The following is a 21013-nucleotide window of genomic DNA, read 5'->3' on the forward strand; positions in this document are numbered from 1 at the left end:
AGGCCGGCTTGACAAAGCCCCGGCTGGGATGATTTAGTTGGGAATTGGTCCTGCTTTGAGCAGGGGGTTGAACTAGATGATCTCCTGAGGTCCCTTCCAACCCCGATATTCTATGATTCTCCTCTGTATTCACACTGTGCTTAACACAGAACAACCTCCTACACCACGGGAACTCCCTGCTGGCCAGCAACGACCTGAGCCGTGCAAAGTGACAATCTGGGACCAAGTCTTTTAAAACCTTCCTCAAGAGTTTGCCCAAAGTGGGCATCAAATTCCCCCGCTCTCTGCAGCAAACAGGACCAAAACCAAGAGCAAGTGGCATAGTGCTGGTGATAGTCCTGCTGCTCCAACACAGAGAGAGTGACTAGGCCCAAGACAGCTGTCTTCAGTGGTGGGTAGAGGGCACAGGATGAGTATGCTTGGAACACCCCTGTATTCCATCTGCTGCACATCGGTCATGACGCAGAGGTGTCTAGCACAGGGATAGGCAACCTATGGCACACGTGCCAAAGACGGCATGTGAGCTGATTTTCAGTGGCACTCAGACTGCCTGGGTCCTGGCCACCAGTCCGGGGGGCTCTGTATTTTAATTTAATTTTAAATGAAGCCTTCTAAATATTTTAAAAACCTTATTTACTTTACATACAACAATAGTTTAGTTATATATTTCAGACTTATAGAAACAGACCTTCCAAATATATTACTAGCACGCGAAACCTTAAATCAGAGTGAATAAATGAAGACTCAGCACAGCACTTCTGAAAGGTTGCTGACCCCTGATCTAGCGCATGCCTGTTGCATGATTCCTCCCTTCTCCTGACACCGAGGATCATCAGTAGAACGTGTTAAGTACGTTCATGGAATGTGATTCCAGCCCTCCCATCATGCTGGCACCAAGCAACGCTAGCAAAGGAGTGCCAGATTTTGGGGAGTTTTCCCTAGGTTTTACAGGCAAAGCTTCCCTTGCTCCTGGCTTTGTATACCCATAAAACAGGGAGGAGAAGCTTGTGGCTTGAGACAGCAACACAGTGCATCATTATTAATACTTTCAATTAGGAGAACCTATTTTAACCTTATCTCATTCTTTTATTTTTAAAGCCCCAAATGCACTGATTTCTGGCAATGACTTCCATAGGTTAATTGTGCATATGTGAAAAAAAAAACCCTTCCCTTTTAGCAGTTTTCATAGAGTTTAAGGTCAGAAGGGACCACCAGATCATCTGTCTGACCTCCTGTATATCACAGGCCATTGAATTTCACTCATTTACTCCAATATTGCGCCCAATAACATGAGTTTTGGCTAAAACACATCTTCCAGCAAGGCATCTGCTCTTGATTCAAAGAATCCACCCATTCCCTTGGTAGTTTGTTATGATGGTTAGTAACCCTCACTGTTAAAAATGTGTGCCTTATTTCAAATTTACATTTGTCTGTTTTGTTTTGATTTTGCCACCTTTCAATCTCATTGACTGTCCCCTTGTTCTTGGGTGAAGAGAAAGAGTCTTTAGCTACTTCCTTTAAACCACTCATCATTCTGTATACTTTTATCGCAGCCCCTTCGGGGGTCATGGATCACAGTGCACTCTTTGTCACAGTGCACTCTTTGTCGGTACCTGGCCTGGCCCAGGGAAGCTAATGATCCAACCTGAGGACCAAATTCGGTGATGAATCCTGGTTATTAGCCACCTGAGGCACGTTGTGCATACGCTAAGATGACAACTGTCCCTTCGAATGGGAAGCTCCAATGTAAGGGCCTGTGAATCTGCCCAAAACCCACTGTCATGGCCAATTCCAGACCCTGTTTAGAATTGAACCTGGAAGGATTCAGTCAGCTCTATTTATAACATGGCTATAAGAATTTACTTCATGCTGAATCTTGGCGCACAAATTCAAAACAACATTTTCTGGTATAAATAAAAAAATGAAATAGGTTGGCTTATACAAAGCATTCAAAAAATGATGGCTTCCAAAATAAAAAATTGTTTTTTGTAAGCTTTGGGAATCAGAGAATATGTTTCAAGCAAAGAAAATTTTGCAAAATTAAAACTTTTCCCCTCCTGTATATCTCAGCCTCTCCTTCATCTACTCCCCAAAGAGATTTTCATTCTTTTCACTCTTAATATTGCCTTGTAAAGCTCAAAACTGGCCTAATTTTTAAGCAGAATGATACTAAGAATAATGGGGTTCTTAAAAATTGGAAAAGTTCCTTTTATCCCCTGCTTTTGAGGCATTATATACTGCCTGCTTACATCACCCCTATATCCTCCACGGCTTCATCCTCATGACTTTTCTCCTAACACATCTTCTTGGTCTCTTTCTCTTTCCACAGATTTTTATTCAGGTTTAATATTTAAAGTTGGGGGAGGAAGAAAAATCCTGCAGCTACTGTAGCGTGTGAACATGGAAAATATGGCAAACCTCCCACCCTTACTTGAATTCTCCCTAATTCTATTATAATTTTTACTTCGTTTTGAAATATTTGCAATCTCAAATTATCCTTACTGCTAACGGTCATGCATTTTCTTTGCTGCTGCCTGACAGGCTTCAACTCTTGCCAGATACAGGAAAGAGCAAGAACTTGTTTAAAACCAAGAATGCATCAATGTGGGCTTGTCTGCAATTGAGCATTCTGTAAATTCAGAAACAGATAAGAGCTAATTACAGTGGTTCTCAAGAAGAGATGATGATAGCCAGTGAGACACTTATTAGCACTTATTATTTGCCTTATGGTACCATCTAGAGGCCCTGATCAGGGACCCATTTTTCTAGGCACTGTTCATACTAAAAGATATTACTATGAAATGGACCCATTAAGTGAAATGTGCAAATACGTGGTTTTTCCTCCATCAGTTTCTGGTTTGTTAATGCTACAACAGAGGGCTGAGTTATCTATCTAATGCGGACTAGCTAGCCTGATGGTTCCACGGTCAGGAAGCACAGAGAAAGGGTTAAAGGCACCTAGCTGGACTGGGTGCATAAAAGCCAGAACCCCAGGATCTGCGCACAAAATGTATATACTGATAGTACCATTCAACACTCAGGCGAAACTCCTGCTGATGCCAACAAGGATCTTTCCTACACACCGACTCTATGCAAGTGTCATCTTTTTAATTAAAATACATTTTACCCTAATCTTCCAACTCCCTCAGACGAAATCAGTCAGTTAATGAGTTGTTGATGCCCAGATGTTAAAGCTGAAGTCTATTGCAGTGCATCAGCTTTGTTTATGCCAAAGTGCTTGGGAAGGCTATTGACAGACATTTTAAAATTAACTCACAGGATAAACATACCAAGCTTCCAACAGAAACCCTTAAACGATGTCTCAGGCCTTCGACACTGTCAAAAGGCTGAGAAGAAAGGACAGAGCTCGGAAAAACACACCACAGAGAAAGCAAACTGTGGAGGAGGGTATGTGCACAAACCACAACCACCCTCCCTCCATCTTGTTTTTGCACAGTGCAGTTTGGCCCATGGCTTTTTTGCAAAACTGGGATGTTGAACACGATGAAAGGGGAACGCAGAATGGAGAGGACTTTTGTAGCACCCTGGGGTCTCTGTGGGCCCGATCCTACACTCCCACTTATTGACGTCAGGAGGAGTTTAGGAGGGACTTAAGGACTGAATTACACCCCATTGGACGCACACTGTCCACCTTTGCAAATGAAGCTCAAGTGGGTGTTAGAAAGATAATCGAAACAAAACATGAAAACAACACACAAAAATAAGCAAGTACTGAACAGTTCTACTAGTCTAGGTAGGTGTGTGTATATCATACACACAACACAGGGGAGCTCCTGCAGGGCCAGCACTACTCCACCTCACACCAACATATGGAGCAGGAGATATTTCCACGTCTTCCCCAGGCTGTCTATAGTGTGTGTGTCATGTATGGCTGGGTTGAGAATGCAAGTGATGCGGAGTTGCCAGATAAACCTTTTATCTGCATGCATCTGTGACAGCTGCATTACTCAGCACTAATGGAGCCAGGAGTGAATTATGTTCCTACTCCCATATAGGGACCCGTGAAACCGTAATTGCACACAACATTTCTTATCTGTGTTGTGGAAGCAATTAGAAGGCCCAGCCAGAGATCGGAGGCTCTGTTGTGCTGGGTGCCAAACACACACATAGTGAGAGACAGTTCCCAACCTGAGATCACAAACCAAGGCCTTGATCCTGTAATGAGAACTCCATGTGGGTGCAGGGTCCGTTCATGTGGAAAACATGCAGGATTGGGGCCTAAGGGCCCAATTCTCCTCAGACTTAAGCACGTAAATAACTTACCCAATACAGTAGCACTACCAATTTCAATGGGACTAATGCACAAGAGTCACATCACTCACCTACCTAAATGTTTCCAGGACAAGGCTTTGTCTGCTGTGTATACCTCATATTCTAGGCAACAATTATCTGAGGCATTTCTTAGTTGAATGTTTTGCTATTGGTATCGTTTGCATCTCTCCAAGCTACTTTCGTTACCACGCAGCTGGCTGGACAGGGATCAGAGGAACAGAAAAACCTAAGTAAACTTTAGAAACCTCCACAAATTTCTCCAATACTTCTCCTCCTCCCCCATGCAATGGTACCTCTTCACCTATCAGCAAGAGGAAGTGTGACTCTTACAATCCCAGTGGCATAAAATTCACATTTCTATCCTGGATGGACTAAAGTATTGAGTTGTTAAGCTGGCCCTAATCTAGGACTGAATCCTGATCTGCACTTCAGCCAGGGGAATTTTGGGGGAAAGAAAGTAATATTTTTCCTGGCAGCTGCTAAAAACCACTCAGAAGCTTGAAAAATGAGAAGCATTCATGACAGGGATAGATTAGCGGGAAGCAGACCCAGCCCCCCAACTGTTTGCCAGTAGATAAAGATGAAGCACTGTCAGAGATTACAGTGGCAAGAACAAAATGTGCTGGGGCACACAGATAAATTAAAGGCTCAGCAACAGGTCACTAGAACTGGATATTACGTATCCAAGACCGCTGAAGGAAGGGAAGAGCAAAGCAGCTGAGCTGTTAGCAAAACCACACAAATCTCATTAAAATCAGGTGCTGTGCTGGAAGAATGGATACACACACATATGGTTAGGTATGCACACCCATCATTATACATATGTCTATATCGCCATATCGCGCTCTATAATTCTACAGATCACCAGAAGCATGTGTGAGCGAGTACATGATGGCATGGAGCGCTGTACAGGTTTTAAAGGATGAATTTGGGATGGTAAAGAATGTGGTGACCGACCAAGCCATGAGCGAGCTGTGCAAACTGCCCGAAAGCGGGCCAATAATACCTCTATCGGATTCCACTCCATTATTCAGGATATGCCACATATCTTATCGAAACACTCGCTTAGCACGGCTTCACAGACTTCAAAAACACTGCGTTGGACCACTTCTTTTGAACCCCAGCCCTTGGAAATCCAGGTGGCTTAGTAGCCAGTTGTAAAGGGCTCAGTGAGAGCCACGAAAACCAACCCAGAGAGCTTTTCTGTACATAAACTCTCATGACTTTCACTTGATAGAGAAGCCAGTGGCTGAATAGGAATTATCTTTTCACTCCTACATATATCCCTGGAGGACAGAGCTGCACTGAATTCACAGAGTGTACTCTAATGCTACCCCCCCTACTGCTGTTCTATGTACAGAGATCCTCAGAGTCCAGGGCTCTCAATCGGGTGTGTTTCATGAGCCTTATATTCAAAGTAAAGGATAAGCTGAGAACCCCCACTGTGATGAGATATTAGCCATTTGATCCTAAGCTCTAGATATCCTTGCTTCTGAGGGTATTCAAAGTGCCGACCATGTCTGATGTTTCACATCACCAAACCTTTCCCCCCCGACTACCACCAAATGTCCTCTTTGAATATTGCCTTTTAGGCTCACCTGGTTTTCTGCAGCTTGTACTTGATTTGTGCTACTGACTCTTCCCTAGCAGAAGAAACAATGATTCTGAAAAAAGTGACTGGATATTTATTTTGATATACACCATCTTCTACAACCTTAAGAAATGAGTCTTCTTGTACAGAAAGAGTACAGTTATGGGAAAATGGGCAGCAGATATTAACGTACACAGTATTTATAACAGGCTAAATATTCAAAAGTTACTAAGAATGGTATTTATTGGACCATTTTCAAAAGGAATCAAATCTGATTGGATTTGCCCAGCTTCTGCTTGTATTTTTCAGTGTCCTACACACTACATCATTTCTCTTGTTAAATGTAAAGTAATGTGTCCTTACAGCTGCTTTATTCCAAATCAATGTTACACCAATCAATAAGCAAACCCTACAGCTCTAAGTACAAGTGGCACAGTGGCAACCTTAAGAAATGAATATTGATTTCTGCGTATACAAGGGAACAAGGGATGAGTAACTAATTCATCCTGAAAAACACTGAAATAGCTTCAAAAACAGATTTTGAGATTGCAAAGCATTTATTGCCTAACTGAATTTCCTTTCTGACGGAGCTCACCTGAGACTAATAGACCCACTATCAAACTTTCACTAGAAATACATAACCTTATCTATGTTTTTCTGACATCCTAACAAACTGTGCTTTCATTTCCATTCCCAGAATCCCCCCCATGACTGATATTGTGACAGTAATGAGCTTATACCAGAACTACTATTTTGATATTAAAAGCATGTATTTCTTCAGACATGTTCTTATGACAGCAATCAGCCTGTAGCTGTATAACAATTATCAGGACTTTTTAAGACTTCTGAGACACTAAGCATCAAATGAAGAATGACTCATATTTAGCTAATTCCAATATGAAAGAGTCATGGGACCAACATATGAAATAACTTAATGCTACAAATTCAGAAGTTTACCATGCAACCTCATCAATCCAATAATAGTGAACATTTTTTTTGCCTTACTTAGGTACATGGGTATAATCACTGTTTATACTGCACCATTCAAGTGCATGGCACTTTACAGACAAATAAAAAGACAAAGTCTTATTTACAGGTGAACAAAGAGGTATATGAATAAGACAGAAAGCCAAGGAATGAAGTGATCATTGCTCTACACAAGCAAGCTGGAGCAGGGAAAGCAACAGTATACCAACTTGTGTAATGACCTTACACTCTGCAAGAAGGCGACTGTCTGGCTATTTCCTTTAAAGATTACCCCAGTTTTCATTAATGCCTTTGTAAAACCAGCAACACCTCCTTGCTAATCAACAATATTTTTCTTACATCTTCATAAAAGTCCAGTCTGGTATTCACATGCTTCAGTTCAATCAGTATTAAACAGTTTCTAATGGTTTAAAAAAAAACACCTCAACCACAGCTGCACTATTTTTTAAAGACTCTCTGATTTGAAATGCCAAAAGTAAAATGATCAATCACAATCTCTTCCCTATTACAACCTCACTCCCTCCACATTACAATGAAGTGCAGAATAAGTTTTCCAACATAGTTTTCCCCACTATGAGAAGCAAAATATAAAATGGATATATCTTCATGTACATGAATTGAAAGAGAAGCACAGCTCAGTGGGGGTCAGAATGTGAATGAAAAGAACGCACATCTGATATAACTGGAGATTTCAAAACCATCTAACCACCCCCCAAACAGTACAGTTACACATACACATTTTTATAACTTACCGGAGCAAATATCACCATACACATTTACAAAAGGATTTATAATCCAACTTCCCTCTCCTGAAATAAAGCAAAGGTTGTCTCATACTAAAAATAAAGGCTCCCAAAAAGCTTCCCAGCAGAGAGAGCACCAGCTCCTTCTCTCTCTTTTTATGAAGCAAATCAGGAGAGCAAGAAAATCAATGCTGAGAGAAAGTGAGAGGATATACCAATCAGGCAGCAGCCTCAACCTTATTTGCAGAGGGATGGCAAAATGGTCATATTATTAGACAATGACTACGCACAGACTAAGCAAAGAAATTGAATACTTTCTCCTTGGTGAGAAGAAGAATGCTTTGTTGTGATGTAGTTACCACTATGGTGTGCTATAAAATGTAGCTCATTACTCAACACGGTAAATGCAGGACTGCTTTTTTTTTATTTTTTTTTTTATGAACACGCTATAGGAAAGAACCCTTCTCTCTTGTCTACTGGGTTTGTGCTAAGCCTAAAGATTGATTCAGATCAATGACATTTTAAAAAGAGCACTTGGTAGGAGTCAAGATGCTGTTAATGGGGCAATGTTCATCTTTGGGTATCTACTGTATGGAGACAGATCTGTATTCTGTTGATCTGCACGGATTCTCGTGTACATTAAATTCAGAGAAGCCCAGCTGTGAAAGTGCTGAGTGCCTCCGATCCTCCTGGGCTTTAATGGGCGTTGAGGTTGTTCAGTACGTTATAGGATTGATAGAACTTATTTTTTCTTGGTGGTTTTTCCTTGGTATAAGAAAAAGTTCTAGTCAATTCATTATCCAAAACCTGAAATATCAATCCTGTACCTGTGCCAACCAGATAAAGGAAGATTGTATACTAATTACATCTGACAAACACATAGAGACCAGCTCACAGGTTGGATACATAGGATTTTTATAGCACTTCCGTGGAATTCTCTTGGAAAGAGGAACACGATGTACATCTACACTGCAATAAAATACCTATGACAGAACTGCAGCTGGCCCAGGTCAGCTGACTCGAGCTTGGGCTGTAGAGCTAAAAATTGCAGTCTAGACATTTGGGCTTGGGCAGAAGCCCAGGCTCCAAAACCCTGCAATGAGGGTGGGTCTGAGAGCCCAGACTCCAGCCACGCCCGAACTTCTACACTGCTATTTTTAGCCCTGCAGCCTGAGCCGTGAACCTGAGTCAACTGACCCAGGCTCTGAGACCTGGTGCCACAGGCTTTTTATTGCAATGTAGACACACCCATATTTCCCCAAGCCTTTCAGCGCAAGGCTCGGTCCCTCCAGAGCTTCCCATTCTTTGACCTAAACATCAATTCCTCACATTTGTTCCCTCTCCGCAGTTAAACAAGTGGCAAAAAGAAAATCAGCCCATATCAGTTCAACTTTCCTACACGGAGCATTTTATTTTGTCCCTTGCTGGTCAACCTTTGACAGGCTAAATATAAAGCACCCCTGTATCTTGTCTTTTTGGGCAAAGCTCTTGGCTCATTGCTTAGTCTGTGGGGGTGATTCTTCAATTGTTCACCTTGTATTATCATTTATACCCGTGCATAGTGGGTGTAAAGCGCTCGCAGATCACAACAGTGGCATTTTGCACCAACTCCAATAGTGAACGGCCCGTTTTGTGTGCTTCTCCCCCATCTCGCACATGGGCCTACCACTTTGTACCTGAAGTCTTCACTCAACACTGCAATAAACACATGCTGACACATGCGCCTGTGACTTTACAGAAATACAAGAAAACAGACAGTTTTATTTGAGGACAAGAGATGTGCTGTTATATTTCACATAGAAACGTCAATGTGTGACGACAAGCCTGCAAAACTAGATTGAAACCCATTTGCTTTCAAAAGCTGGACAGGAGAAAGTTCCAGCACAGGGGAGCACTTGGACAGATTCTGTTGTGTTCCACCAGTGCAACTCGACTAGTGAAGACACTGAGAGCAGAATCTGAGCTACCGTACTTTGGCCATTGATTTTACATCAGTATAACCCCACTAACTTCCCAGGGTGGGTTCAGATTTACACTGGTAGGAATGAGAAGAGAAGTGGGCCTTCTCGTTATCGGGACATTCTAGAGGACAAAAATGAAGGAGGTTGCCCTAGTTGGATGATTAGATTTAAGATGCTCCAGCCACACACTCTCTCACAGGCCTGCTTTTAAGTAAACTCCAAACACAGTGGATACCCAAACGTTTGTTGTAAGGTAGGTATTTTGCCTGCCACACTCTTCCATGTAAATGTGAGTGATGCTGCCCTTTCAGCAAGCCTGGCCCATGAAGCGCTTCCAGGGGGTATAACATAATTGGCTTCCAGGTTGGCCAATTACATTATTATTATTTATGGGAAATATCATGTGCAGAGAGTTCTCTTGCAAGAGACTTTACCATGCAGCTCCAGCGCTTGATGTATTTAAAAAGTAAGTGAAGTATTTGACCAATGCAATGTAGGGTGGTAATTGGTGTCCCAGGCATCCAGATTAAACAGCAATCTCAACTCCTGTGATCTGCAGCACTTTGGCGCACTCAAATTCAACTGCATCTTCAATCAGCACACTGAACAGCTTTCTAATCTGGAGCAACACATTACATACTGAGTGAATACAGTTTCTGACAAGGACCTAAACAGTGCAAACACAGAAAGTGCATTCTTACTTAACTAGACAAGTGATCCTTTTAGGACATGAGAATAGTGGGTGTTGGGGAACAGTTCTTTCCTTTCCCCTCCACCCACAGGAGTTTTGGGCTTTATCACTTCTCTGTGTTTCAGAGACGGCAAGGGGGAAAAGAGAGCGGGAAGGAGAAATTATATATGACCCATTTTGTATGAACGTAACTGCATGGAGGCGCAGTGCTAATGCACTGTATCAACTAATGAATGCACACTGAACAATACACAAATGACTTCATATATAGCATTCGAGATGGACTGAAAATGAAGCAGCTTCCCTGCAATATGAACAGCACAGTAACAAAAGTGCAACACAAGGATATTCAATACGATGTGAAAAGCTGACCCAGGAACACATAAAACTTACCATCCAAAATCCCCACTCTAACTAAACAGGGACTAATCCCTCTTCTTCCATTGCTATTTGTAAGGCTCTCTCCACCACTCCGCCTCATATACAGCTGTTCAAGGCTTTTGGAGGATACCCAGTCTCTTGGGTTCACTGAGCTTCCAGCTGAGATCTCTTGCTTGTGTACATGTTCTTTTCCACCAAGATCATGAACAACTCAGTTCTCTCGCCAGTGTGAAACCTGCTTGCATTTTAAAATGCTTTGGCACATAGTACAGCTTGACTCCTGTTGCTTCATGGAGAGGCGTAAGAAACCTCATAATGGACAGTTATGGAATGAGCTGTTTCTAGAGAAAGGCCTTCCAGCCCCTGCCAGTTAGTGGCTGGCACTGAATTCCTTCTCAATAACCCACCGAAGACAACCTCAGCTGGAAATAGTGTGAGAATGCTCCTCTTTAGATGACTTCTCCAGACAGAGCCAGGACGGACTGGGGCAACTGCCCCAGGTCCCGTGCTTTGGGAGAATGCCGGGGGGAGGCCAGGGTGCCCAGGGGGCTAGCCAGGGGCCTGGTGCCAGCAGCAGGGGTCAGACCTGTGCCCCACACTCACCGACTCGGGCATTTATTTCTTTTCTTACCTGCAGCCCACCGGGCTCAGAGTCAGTCTCTGTGGCAGCAGCAGTGAGCGACCCGGCCCTAGCCCGCTCCCGCTCTGTTGGCTCCTGGTGTTGCAGGGTCCTGGCGCGCCTCCCACCCCAATCACTAGTGTTAGGACAGGCTGACCCTGTCCCTGCCCTTCCACCTCAAATGAACTTTTCCCTTTTCTGACAGGACTCTCCACCAGCACGGGGGCCCCCTTGCTCCTAGCACAGGTGAGTGCCAGCCAGCAGTCTCCATTGTCCCTCACCCATCATCCAACACTGGTGTCCCCTCAGTGCCCCACACCTACCCCTTCTCCCCTCTCCCAGTATTGGGTGAGATCCTCCAATGCCACCTCCAGGCCAGAGCCAGCCCTTATCACCCCCCTGGCTCAGGGTCCTCCTTGCCTTGCAGCTCTCTAGCCTTGGGGTCCCCCGCAGTACCAGGACCTGGGGTACCATAACTCTGCTCTCTCCACCACCCACCAAGACTGGGGTCCTTCATCATCTGCTTTTCCCCTCCCCCCCCCCCAACCCCTTCCCCCCCCCCCCCCCCCCAACCCCCAGAGAAAACAGATCTTAGAGCCCCTCCTCCATGCTGGAGGGTCCTGGGGTCCCCCAGCACTAGGGCACATATAAACCATCCAAGAGCCACCCAGTTCCTGAGACATGGGCTCTCAGTGTTGCAAATGTGTAATTATATTTTTAAAAAATCCGCTGAGGATAGCGAGACCACATGCATCTGGGAACTGAGTTTGCTGCAAGGAAGTCCAGGAAGGTGGATTTCAGAATGTAAGCGACGCGACACTAATCGTGATTGATGAGTTGTTTTTTTTAATTATCTGAACTTCATTACAACTATAAAAAAGAACTACAATACAACATTATAACGATATAGCTGGGCACTATCAATATCTCACTTGTGGCCAGGAGCTGCCCTTGAAGTTAACCATAACCAGATTTTACCTGTATAAAAAATGTTAAGGGGGGCCCCATATAGGCTGATTTGCCCCAGGCCCCGCATCCTCCTAGGTACGAACCTGTCTCCAAATAACATTATGTTCAGGACAGATGTCCCAGAAAACACACACACACACACATACTGTTAAGGAGGCATTTTTCAATGGCTTCCTCTTCCCCAATTTTAAGTTAAACTGGATGGGGTGGGGAAACCCATGAAACTCCATTACATTTGAAATTTCAAGCCTGAAAAAGCTCAGACCCATTCTTGTAACATGATCCCAACTCACCATCAGTTTCCCCTGGGCTGACAGTTTCCCTTGCTCTAGGTTGTTTCACAAGATACAGACCAGTATTAGCACAAGGAAATTCTTGGGGCAGAAACTTTATTTGGACTGTAAGCTCCTTATTTAGGCCATAGTCCTTTCAGTGAATCTGCTAGCATGAACCCCAGCACCCAAGCAGAGTCTCACTGAAACTCCCATTTCAGGATGGGTAGCCTTGGACGGTAGGTTCCTTGGGTCAGTTACCATAAACCTAAAAATGCTCCTCTTAAACTCACTGGGAGCTTTGTCACTGGGGATAACACCCTTTGCCTTGTTCCTGGCCTGTGCAGTACCTAGCACACTGCAGGTGCTCGGCTATTAATTCAAAATATTACACAATCTCCTGGAGTTTCTGGATCCACTGTGCGAAAGTCTGAGACACCATGACTCAAATATATACAAACACTGAGATATTTTCCTCGTAGGGTTAAAGGATTGCAGTCTGCTAAGAGAACGAGCTGATGTCTCAGCCTCAGCCACTAAAATAATGGGATGAAAAAATTAGTTTACTGAGAATCGCTGGTGCAAATAACTTGTGAGCCTACAGAATATTAAAGCAGATTCTCATCATGGTGGGATGCATTTTCATATTTCCATTTTGATTTTTATTTAAATTTTGCAAAGACGTTAAAATTAATTACGTCTGAGATACAACTGAAAATCATTTGCCTTTCTGTTGGAAATGGGATCTTTCTTAAGGAACATTCCTTCATTCGTTTCTATATGCAAATATCACAGAGAGTTGATCAATTGCTAGCTTGTTTCAGAAGTTTGCAGTGCTAATGAGAAAACCAATTTCGACATATTATGCAAGCTGGAGTCTGCAGTGGAGATTCTTGGCATGCCAGATGTAAACACAGACACCCTCCCGCATCCACTTTAAAAGCATTTGCAAATGAGCATGTTGCATGAGCATTAGGGGAACCAATTCAGTTGAATTGAGTGGAGTTACTCCTGATTTATACAAGTGAAAGAGAAGAGTCAAGCCCTAGAGTCAAAACAGCAGTGCAGGGGCAATCTGAGAAGTGGTCATACTTTCGTTATAGATGGTGCTTGGAAAAGTTTTTGGTGACAATCTAGAGCAGGAGTCAGCAACCTCTGAGAAGTGGTGTGCCAAGTCTTCATTAATCTAAGGTTTTGCGTGCCAGTAATTCATTTTACATTTACAGAGGCTTGCGGATGGAACCCCAGACTAGCAGCGCTGCCGGCCTGGGGTTCCATTCATCCAGGCAGGCAGCAGGCTGAGTGGGGCCGGTGGCTGGGACTCTGGCTGGCAGCAGAGTGCCACTAAAAATCAGCTCGCATGCCACCTTTGGCATGCGTACCGCAGGTTGCTGACCCCAATCTAGTGTATCACATACAATTTTACAAAATCCTTTAGGGTACTTATATACTGCAAAAAACCCCAAATCCAAACTAAACCTCAGCAGCGAGCCATGGAGCCTGAATCTACAGCTCTGGGCTTGAGCTATGGTGCTAAAGATAGCCAGGTAGATGTTCCAGCTCAGGCTCTGAAGCCCAGTGCAGGGGGGTGGGTGTCAGAGCCGGAGCTGAAACATCAGCAAGGCTATTTTTAGCAGGGTAGCGCGAGCCCCTACAAGCTCAAGTCTGCAGACTCAAGCACCGAGACTTGTTGTCACAGGTTTGGTTTTGTTGGATTTTTTTTTTTTTTAAACCAGCCTAAACGTCCCCTTAGAGTCTGCCACCAAAAATCCTGCCAAAAGGACTTGGTGGTAGAATGAATTGCTCTGAGGGTATGTGAATGCAGCAGTTCATTGTGGTTACAAAGAGGACCTGGGGGGAAACATTTATTTTGAGATTTGCCTCTTGATCCAGAGCTAGGGGCAGGAAAGTGAATTAAAATCAATGTGCATCAAAAAGGACCTACTTGAGTTGAACTGGATTTAATGGAGGCAAAGGGGGTTAAAATCAAATCTCTCATTTGCACCATCCAAACCACTTACTGTGCCCAAAGAGTGGTATATTCTTGCCAACCAATATAAAAAAAGTAAGTGAAATGTATACCTGCATGTACCCTTCCCCATATCTCTGATTCAGAGCGACTCCAGAGTGACTTGCTGATTTAGGATTAAAACACTGATTTACAATTGAAACTTGAAGCTTATGAAATGGAAAAGAATATAAATAACTTGTGCTATATTGTCACACTCATGGATACCATTGAAATTGGGAGAGTGCATCTTGATCAGAATATTGGCTGCATGTGTCAAAGATCCTGTCAGGAATCACTCAAAATGAGACCTGGCAGCTGATCTCGCAAGTATCCTATTCCAATGTCAAGTACCAAAAAATCATTCATCACACCTGGTTCTTCTGTGTTATTCAGTAAAGAGGGGGAAAATACTTTCAGCCTCAAGCCAGCCATCTTATCATGAGCTTTAAACCTTGATAGCAAGCCTTCCAGTCCCTTCCCTTTATGCTGCTTAGTGTTTTCAAGTTATAAGCCGCTGAAATGGCACACATTTGCTGGCTCATCAAGTTCTGCTCTAAGTTCCAAACTATGCAACTGTTAAAATAATTCATAGTTTCAATACTGCTACTGGTACAAGAGAGAATTTAATGTCGAGACACAAAATATTAAGAGAGAACCCTTAAGTAACAAGGAGAGCAGCCAAAGTACAGGTCTCACTTGGGAGAGAAAAATCACAGGAAGAGGAGACGCCTACATAGACTGCATATTCTTCAATGCAAACACCACAAAATTCAGTCTCTGCAAGAAAGCGGCAGTTGTTTGGGTGGGGTTATAAAGGCAAGGCAGCAACCCTGGCACTACTGCAGATATTTCTGGGTCGAGGAATGACCTGGCATTGAGACTTGACTGGGCATAAGGTACGAGGCAATGGTGTGGAGCGTAGCACTTTTCTTGTCTCCTACAAGCAGAGGAAGAGCTCCCATTCCTCTCCCTTGCTGAGGGGAAGTACGTTCCCCAACTTCTCCCACACCTGCTTGGATGGTGTGCAGAGAACATCTTCATCCGTGGTTAAAGTAGATGGAGACTGGACCTCCACTTACAGGGAGCGCCGCCAGGATCAGAGAGAGGCTCATTTATGGTCAAGTTCAACAACACCTGTGCCGCCTGCATCTGCTCATGCTGTTCTGTGCAGACTGCAGTCTCCTGAGCCATCAATCAGGTACCTTTCAACAACACTAAATTCACTGCCCCTCTAAACAGGAAAAAATCATTCAGTTCCATTAGGGCACTGAATTTAATTGACACGGATATTTGCAAGGAAGGGAGCTAACTTGCACCCTACAAATTCTTGAATAGAGGACAGTCACGCCTGACTAACCTAATTGCCTTCTATAATGAGCTAACTGGCTCTGCAGATATGGGGAAAATAGTGGATGTGTTATTCCTTGGCTTTAGCAAAGCTTTTGATACAGTCTCCCACAGTATTCTTTCCGGCAAGTTAAAGAAGTATGAGCTAGATGAATGGACTACTAGGTGGACAGAAAGCTGGCTAGATCATCGGGCTCAATGGTTAGTAGTCAATGGCTCCATGTCTAGTTGGCAGCCAGTATCAAGCAGAGTGCCCCAAAGGTCGGTCCTGGGGCTGGTTTTGCTCAATATCTTCATTAATGATCCGGAGGATGGCGTTGACTGCACCCTCAGCAAGTTTGCACATGACACTAAACTGGGAGGAGTGGTAGATACGCTGGAGGGTAGGGATAGGATACAGAGAGACCTAGACAAATTAGAGGATTGGGCCAAAAGAAACCTGATGTGGTTCAACAAGGACAAATGCAGAGTCCTGCACTTAGAACAGAAGAATCCTATCCACTGCTACAGACTAGGGACTGAATGGATAGGCAGCAGTTCTGCAGAAAGAGACCTAGGGGTTACAGTGGACGAGAAGCTGAATATAAGTCAACAATGTGCCCTTGTTGCCAAGAAGGCTAACGGCATTTTGGGCTGTATAAGTAGGGGCACTGCCAGCAGATCGAGGGATGTGATCATTCCCCTCTATTGGACATTGGTGAGGCCTCATCTGGAGTACTGTGTCCAGTTTTGGGCCCCACACTAGAAGAAGGAGTGAAAAATGAAAGATCCAGCAAGGCAAACAAAATGATAGTGGCTGAGCACATACTACGAGGAAGCTGAGGAACTGGATTGTTTAGTCTGCGAAGAGAAGAGGCAGGGATTGATAGTGCTTCGAACTACCTGAAAGGGGGTCAAAGAGGAGGATCTAGACTGTTTCTAGTGGACCAGACTGCAGACAAAGGAGTATGTCTCAATTGCGGGGAAGGCTAGGTTGATATTAGGAAAAACTTTTTTACTAGAAGGGTGGTGAACCACTGGAATGGGTTACCTAGGGAGGTGGTGGAATCTCCTTCCTTAGAGGTTTTTAAGGTCAGGCTTGACAAAGCCCTGGCTGGGATGATTTAATTGGGGATTGGTCCTGCTTTGAGCAGGGGGTTGGATTAGATGACCTCCTGAGGTCCCTTACAATCCTGATATTCTGTGATTCTATGACAGACTGTAGGGGGGACTTGTGTACTAACTCCTGGCCAAAAAAAAAAAAAAAAAAAAGTGTATTTAGGAGGATTTTTAAGGAGTTCCAGAAAATCACATTTAGGAGCATGGCTAAATTCTCCACTTATTTTAATGGATTTGGAATTATTTTCACGGCACATACCCATCAAAACCTAGCAGGTAATCAGCGTCAGTAGATTTGAAAATCTATCCTTGTCAATCTGAACATCCACTGTATTTCTGAAGTTCAAACCAGTGCCACTGACACCTCATTATTATTGTTTTGCTCCAAAATTTTGCCTAGCCCGTTCCCATAACTAAGTCCCTTAAAGTCTTAAACATTTGGCATTTTAAAAAACAACCTGGAGCCCAAACATGCAGAGGGCGGATGAAAACCATGTGGAATAAGAATTAATCAGATCCATTTCTATTGTATTTTCCTGAAGGTATTTAAAAGTTAAAAATCTAATTACTGTCAACTGTACTTTAAGTTTTCAGTGATGTAGCCAGCAGAAAGCTGTTATTAAAACTACTGGATAATTGCCTCTTGTACTCTGCTTCCCACATGAGCAGCACTATTTTACTCACAGCTAAAATCTCACAGTATTGGCTTCATAACTGAGCCTGTCAATCAGATTCCACCAGATGATGACAGAAAAAAAAAACTAGCTAGAAGCTGTGTCTCTTCTCCCCTCTGTGTCTCTGATCCCCCATGCTATTGGGGCTCAGTCTTGCCTTTTATACAGCCACTAGCACCCCAGCTCAGCAATTCACTTATGACTGTGTTGAAGTCCAACTGACTCCAACTGGACTTCATTTCAAGCATGGGCTTTGCTGAATCAGGGCTTATGGGGAGGCGGGGGGAAAGGAAGGTGTTATTCCCCCCCAATTAGAATAGTATCTCACATACAAAACCATGCTTAGGATCTGAATCCAAATAACGGGCCTGAAATCAATGGGAACTGTGTGCGCTCAGCATCCCTGGAAAACAGGCCACTTATTAGGTGCCTTTGTGGTGCGTTAGCTCTTCACACTTCCCAGTTTGAAAGTTGTGGCCCTTGTTTAGAGTTGTGCCTGCTTCTTACCTTTTAAATCAGCCTTTCTCCCACTGCTAAATCTCAGGCCCTACAGCTCTCATCCAGCAGGAGGAAGTTTTGCTGCTGTAAGCCAGGAAGTCTTACCTCCAGTGGACAATATTATATCTCCCTCACCCCAACCCTGACCCTTCATTTCTTGCATGCCCAAAACTCACAGCAAAACAGGTGAGACAGATTGAGCTGGGCTGTGGCTCTCCAGAGAGATACAACAGCACTCTACCTGAGCGCCCCCCGTGTGCAGAAGGCAGTTTTTGGAGTCATCACTCATTGGAAAATAAGAATTCTCTCCATTTGCTGGGGTGATAGAAGAACACAGAAGATCAGAGTCTTGGTCTTATAACCAAATCTACATCTTCGATACAATGCTACTTTTATCTGCTCTGCCTCTCAGCTATGCCATCAGGTAACCCAACTGAGTCAGCGTTCCAACTGTCTGCACACTACTTCGATTAAGACAACAACCCTGTACTGGTGTTGCTCTCTGGTGGCACAGAAGGAAATTACTAACAAATCATGAAGGAGGAAGAGAAGGCAGAATCTCCAGCAGATCGGCATCACCTGCCATGAAAGCACGTCGAGTCATCGAGCAGACTGGAAAGTCAAAGGCCTGAGCTCGAGAGACACTGGCGTGGCCAGTGCACACATTGCATCATGAATGTGGAAGGCTCATAGCAACAGAGGGAGAACAAGGACATGATGATTGTCTGATTTATCTGTGGGGCCACAACAGGCCAAGGGCAGACGTGGCCCAGGCCACCAGACTTTTATCCTGTCAGGGTCCCAGATGAGGGGGCCAGTTTATCTAGCCTTGCATGTGATCAGGACAAGTTGGAAGAGAGCAGTTCACTGTGTCAAGCCAACACCCCTCAGATGGGGCAGGTATGAATAATGAGCCCCATGCGTCCCTGACCTCCAACGTGGGGAGAGGAGAGGCATATCCCCCAACCCACAGTGGAGGTTCAAAGAAAGGAGATCTGCACTCTTCCACTGGCAGGGCAGGAAAAGAGGAACTGGGAGAACAGGCAGGAACCTCCCCCTCCCAGCCCATCCCCATTAAAAGGAGCCCTTGTTCTTTGCATGTTCGATGGATGGTTGAATGAAAAACGGTCACCTGGCCTGGAGCCTGGTTGCTGCTGTTTTGGAGCCCTCTAGTAGCCAGTGCACTGGAGCAACTGTCCTGCAGAGATCCTTCATCTGGAAGCTGGCAGTGCTGTGCTGTCAAATGAACAGCTTTGAATGACGCATGGAACTGGGATAGAGGTTACGTCGCTTTGATTTGGCTTACTCTGAGTGGGGCAGGAGTAACAGAGCTCATTCCCACAAAGAAACGAGGCATCTTGCATCCATTTGCAGGGGCAACATTTAGAAAAACTTCACCCAGCTTATTAAAAAGTTTAAGCCAAAGCCCCTTATGCTGAGTGACCAGCTCTTGAATGGTCGCACCACAACAGGGTACATGCCTTGGCAGCATTAAAGGAGCAACTGATTCATGAGTGAGATGGAGCTATTCTACAGGACGCTGGGTTAGGCTTCCATCATGCAAAGCGTTTTCCACACACTTAACTGTGTGCACTGTGAGTTGCCTCAGTGCAGCCAACAGGATGACTCTCGGTGTATAAAGTTAAACACGCACTTGTTTGCACATGCACAAGTCTTTGCAGGCTTGGAGCCTTACTCGCTCTTAGCTTCACTCCCATATTACACACACGTTCTTTCCAGCTCTTTTTCTTTCACTGAGTTATTTCTTCCTCTTTCCAGTCCCCATAACTTCTTATTTTATTCTTTGCTAAAATAATTCCGCTCTCCATGTCCACCCGATGTCAGTGGGACAGGCAGAGGGCTGCCCTCAGGTACACCCAGGCAATTCACAATGGCTACAACTGGGACTGCACAGGTGAAATTAGCCTCAATACCATGGACATGTACAGTCAGCAAAGCCTTCCCTCCAGCGGCTAAGCGCCCCATGCACATGCATGTCGCTGAAATGAGGCCTGTGACAGATATGGCAATTTCCTACTAGATTCTTGAAACTCTTAGTGAATTAAATTTAAATCTCTTTGGAGTCCATTGTATTAAACGCAAAGGTTCTGTACAGTGGGGGCCTGGATTGCATGTCACTTCTCCAGGGGAGGATGGGATGTGAACCCTGGGAAGCTTTAACAACATCAAAGGACTGTACTGAACAATGGGCCAGACAAGAATGGACTTTTGGGACAAACAGTGTCACGTAGTTTGCTTAGGAACTCTTTAGGGGGAGATGAATGCAAATTACCCACCTCTGGTTATGCAAAAACCTAGCTTTGGAAGCTATGCCTTGAGGAGAGGGTCACTGGCCATCGATTACCTGTTCCCAGAGTCTGACGATCAAAGACCCAATTGTATAAAGGAAAGACTGAATATTCATGGGCTGCTAGTTCTGATCTAAGGCTGTTGTGAACTGGTCACCACAGCAAAAACATTCTGTGGGATTTCAAGGACTGCCTCCTAGCAGAGCCCGGGTGAAGCTGGGGGTGATCTCTGGCAAGGTTATTAGCATATGTGTAGTTTCTTGTGTGTTATTTTGTGTGTTTTCTCGGTAACGCTTTTACCTTAAGAATAAACGCACTTGCTTCAGAAGGGCTGCATGGTAGCTTGTGGCTGCAGGCACTCACAGTGCTTCACAGCCTTCAGCAAGAAAGCAAAGTACAGGCTGTTCGGCCTGCTGGGGAACAACAGAGTGTGGATAGAGAACTGTGCAGCCGGGAAAGACCCCGGTGAGGAGGGAGAGAGAGACAGATCTCAGCCCAACAGAGGTGACAGCTGAGAAGCCTGATGTGGGTGCCCTCGAGGGACCACAGAGGAGGAATACCAATGCAGT

At 44.4% G+C, this 21013-nt stretch overlaps 1 protein-coding gene across 3 annotated transcripts in view; it reads right to left on the bottom strand.

The window, feature by feature from the left end:
* Positions 1-21013, bottom strand: part of SYNPR (synaptoporin) — a 182530-nt gene that overhangs the window by 65626 nt on the left and 95891 nt on the right. Inside the window, exon 1 of one of the 3 annotated variants that reach the window (XM_032801037.2) lies at positions 7624-7909. The exons of the other annotated variants lie outside the window; for them this stretch is intronic. Coding sequence (XP_032656928.1) covers positions 7624-7647 — 24 coding nt within the window. The 5' untranslated portion in view covers positions 7648-7909. Of the gene's footprint in view, positions 1-7623; positions 7910-21013 lie in introns of those variants that run through there. 3 annotated transcript variants of the gene reach the window in all.

This window comes from Chelonoidis abingdonii, chromosome 17 (genome assembly GCF_003597395.2).
Source record: "Chelonoidis abingdonii isolate Lonesome George chromosome 17, CheloAbing_2.0, whole genome shotgun sequence".
Lineage (NCBI taxonomy): Eukaryota > Metazoa > Chordata > Testudines > Testudinidae > Chelonoidis > Chelonoidis abingdonii.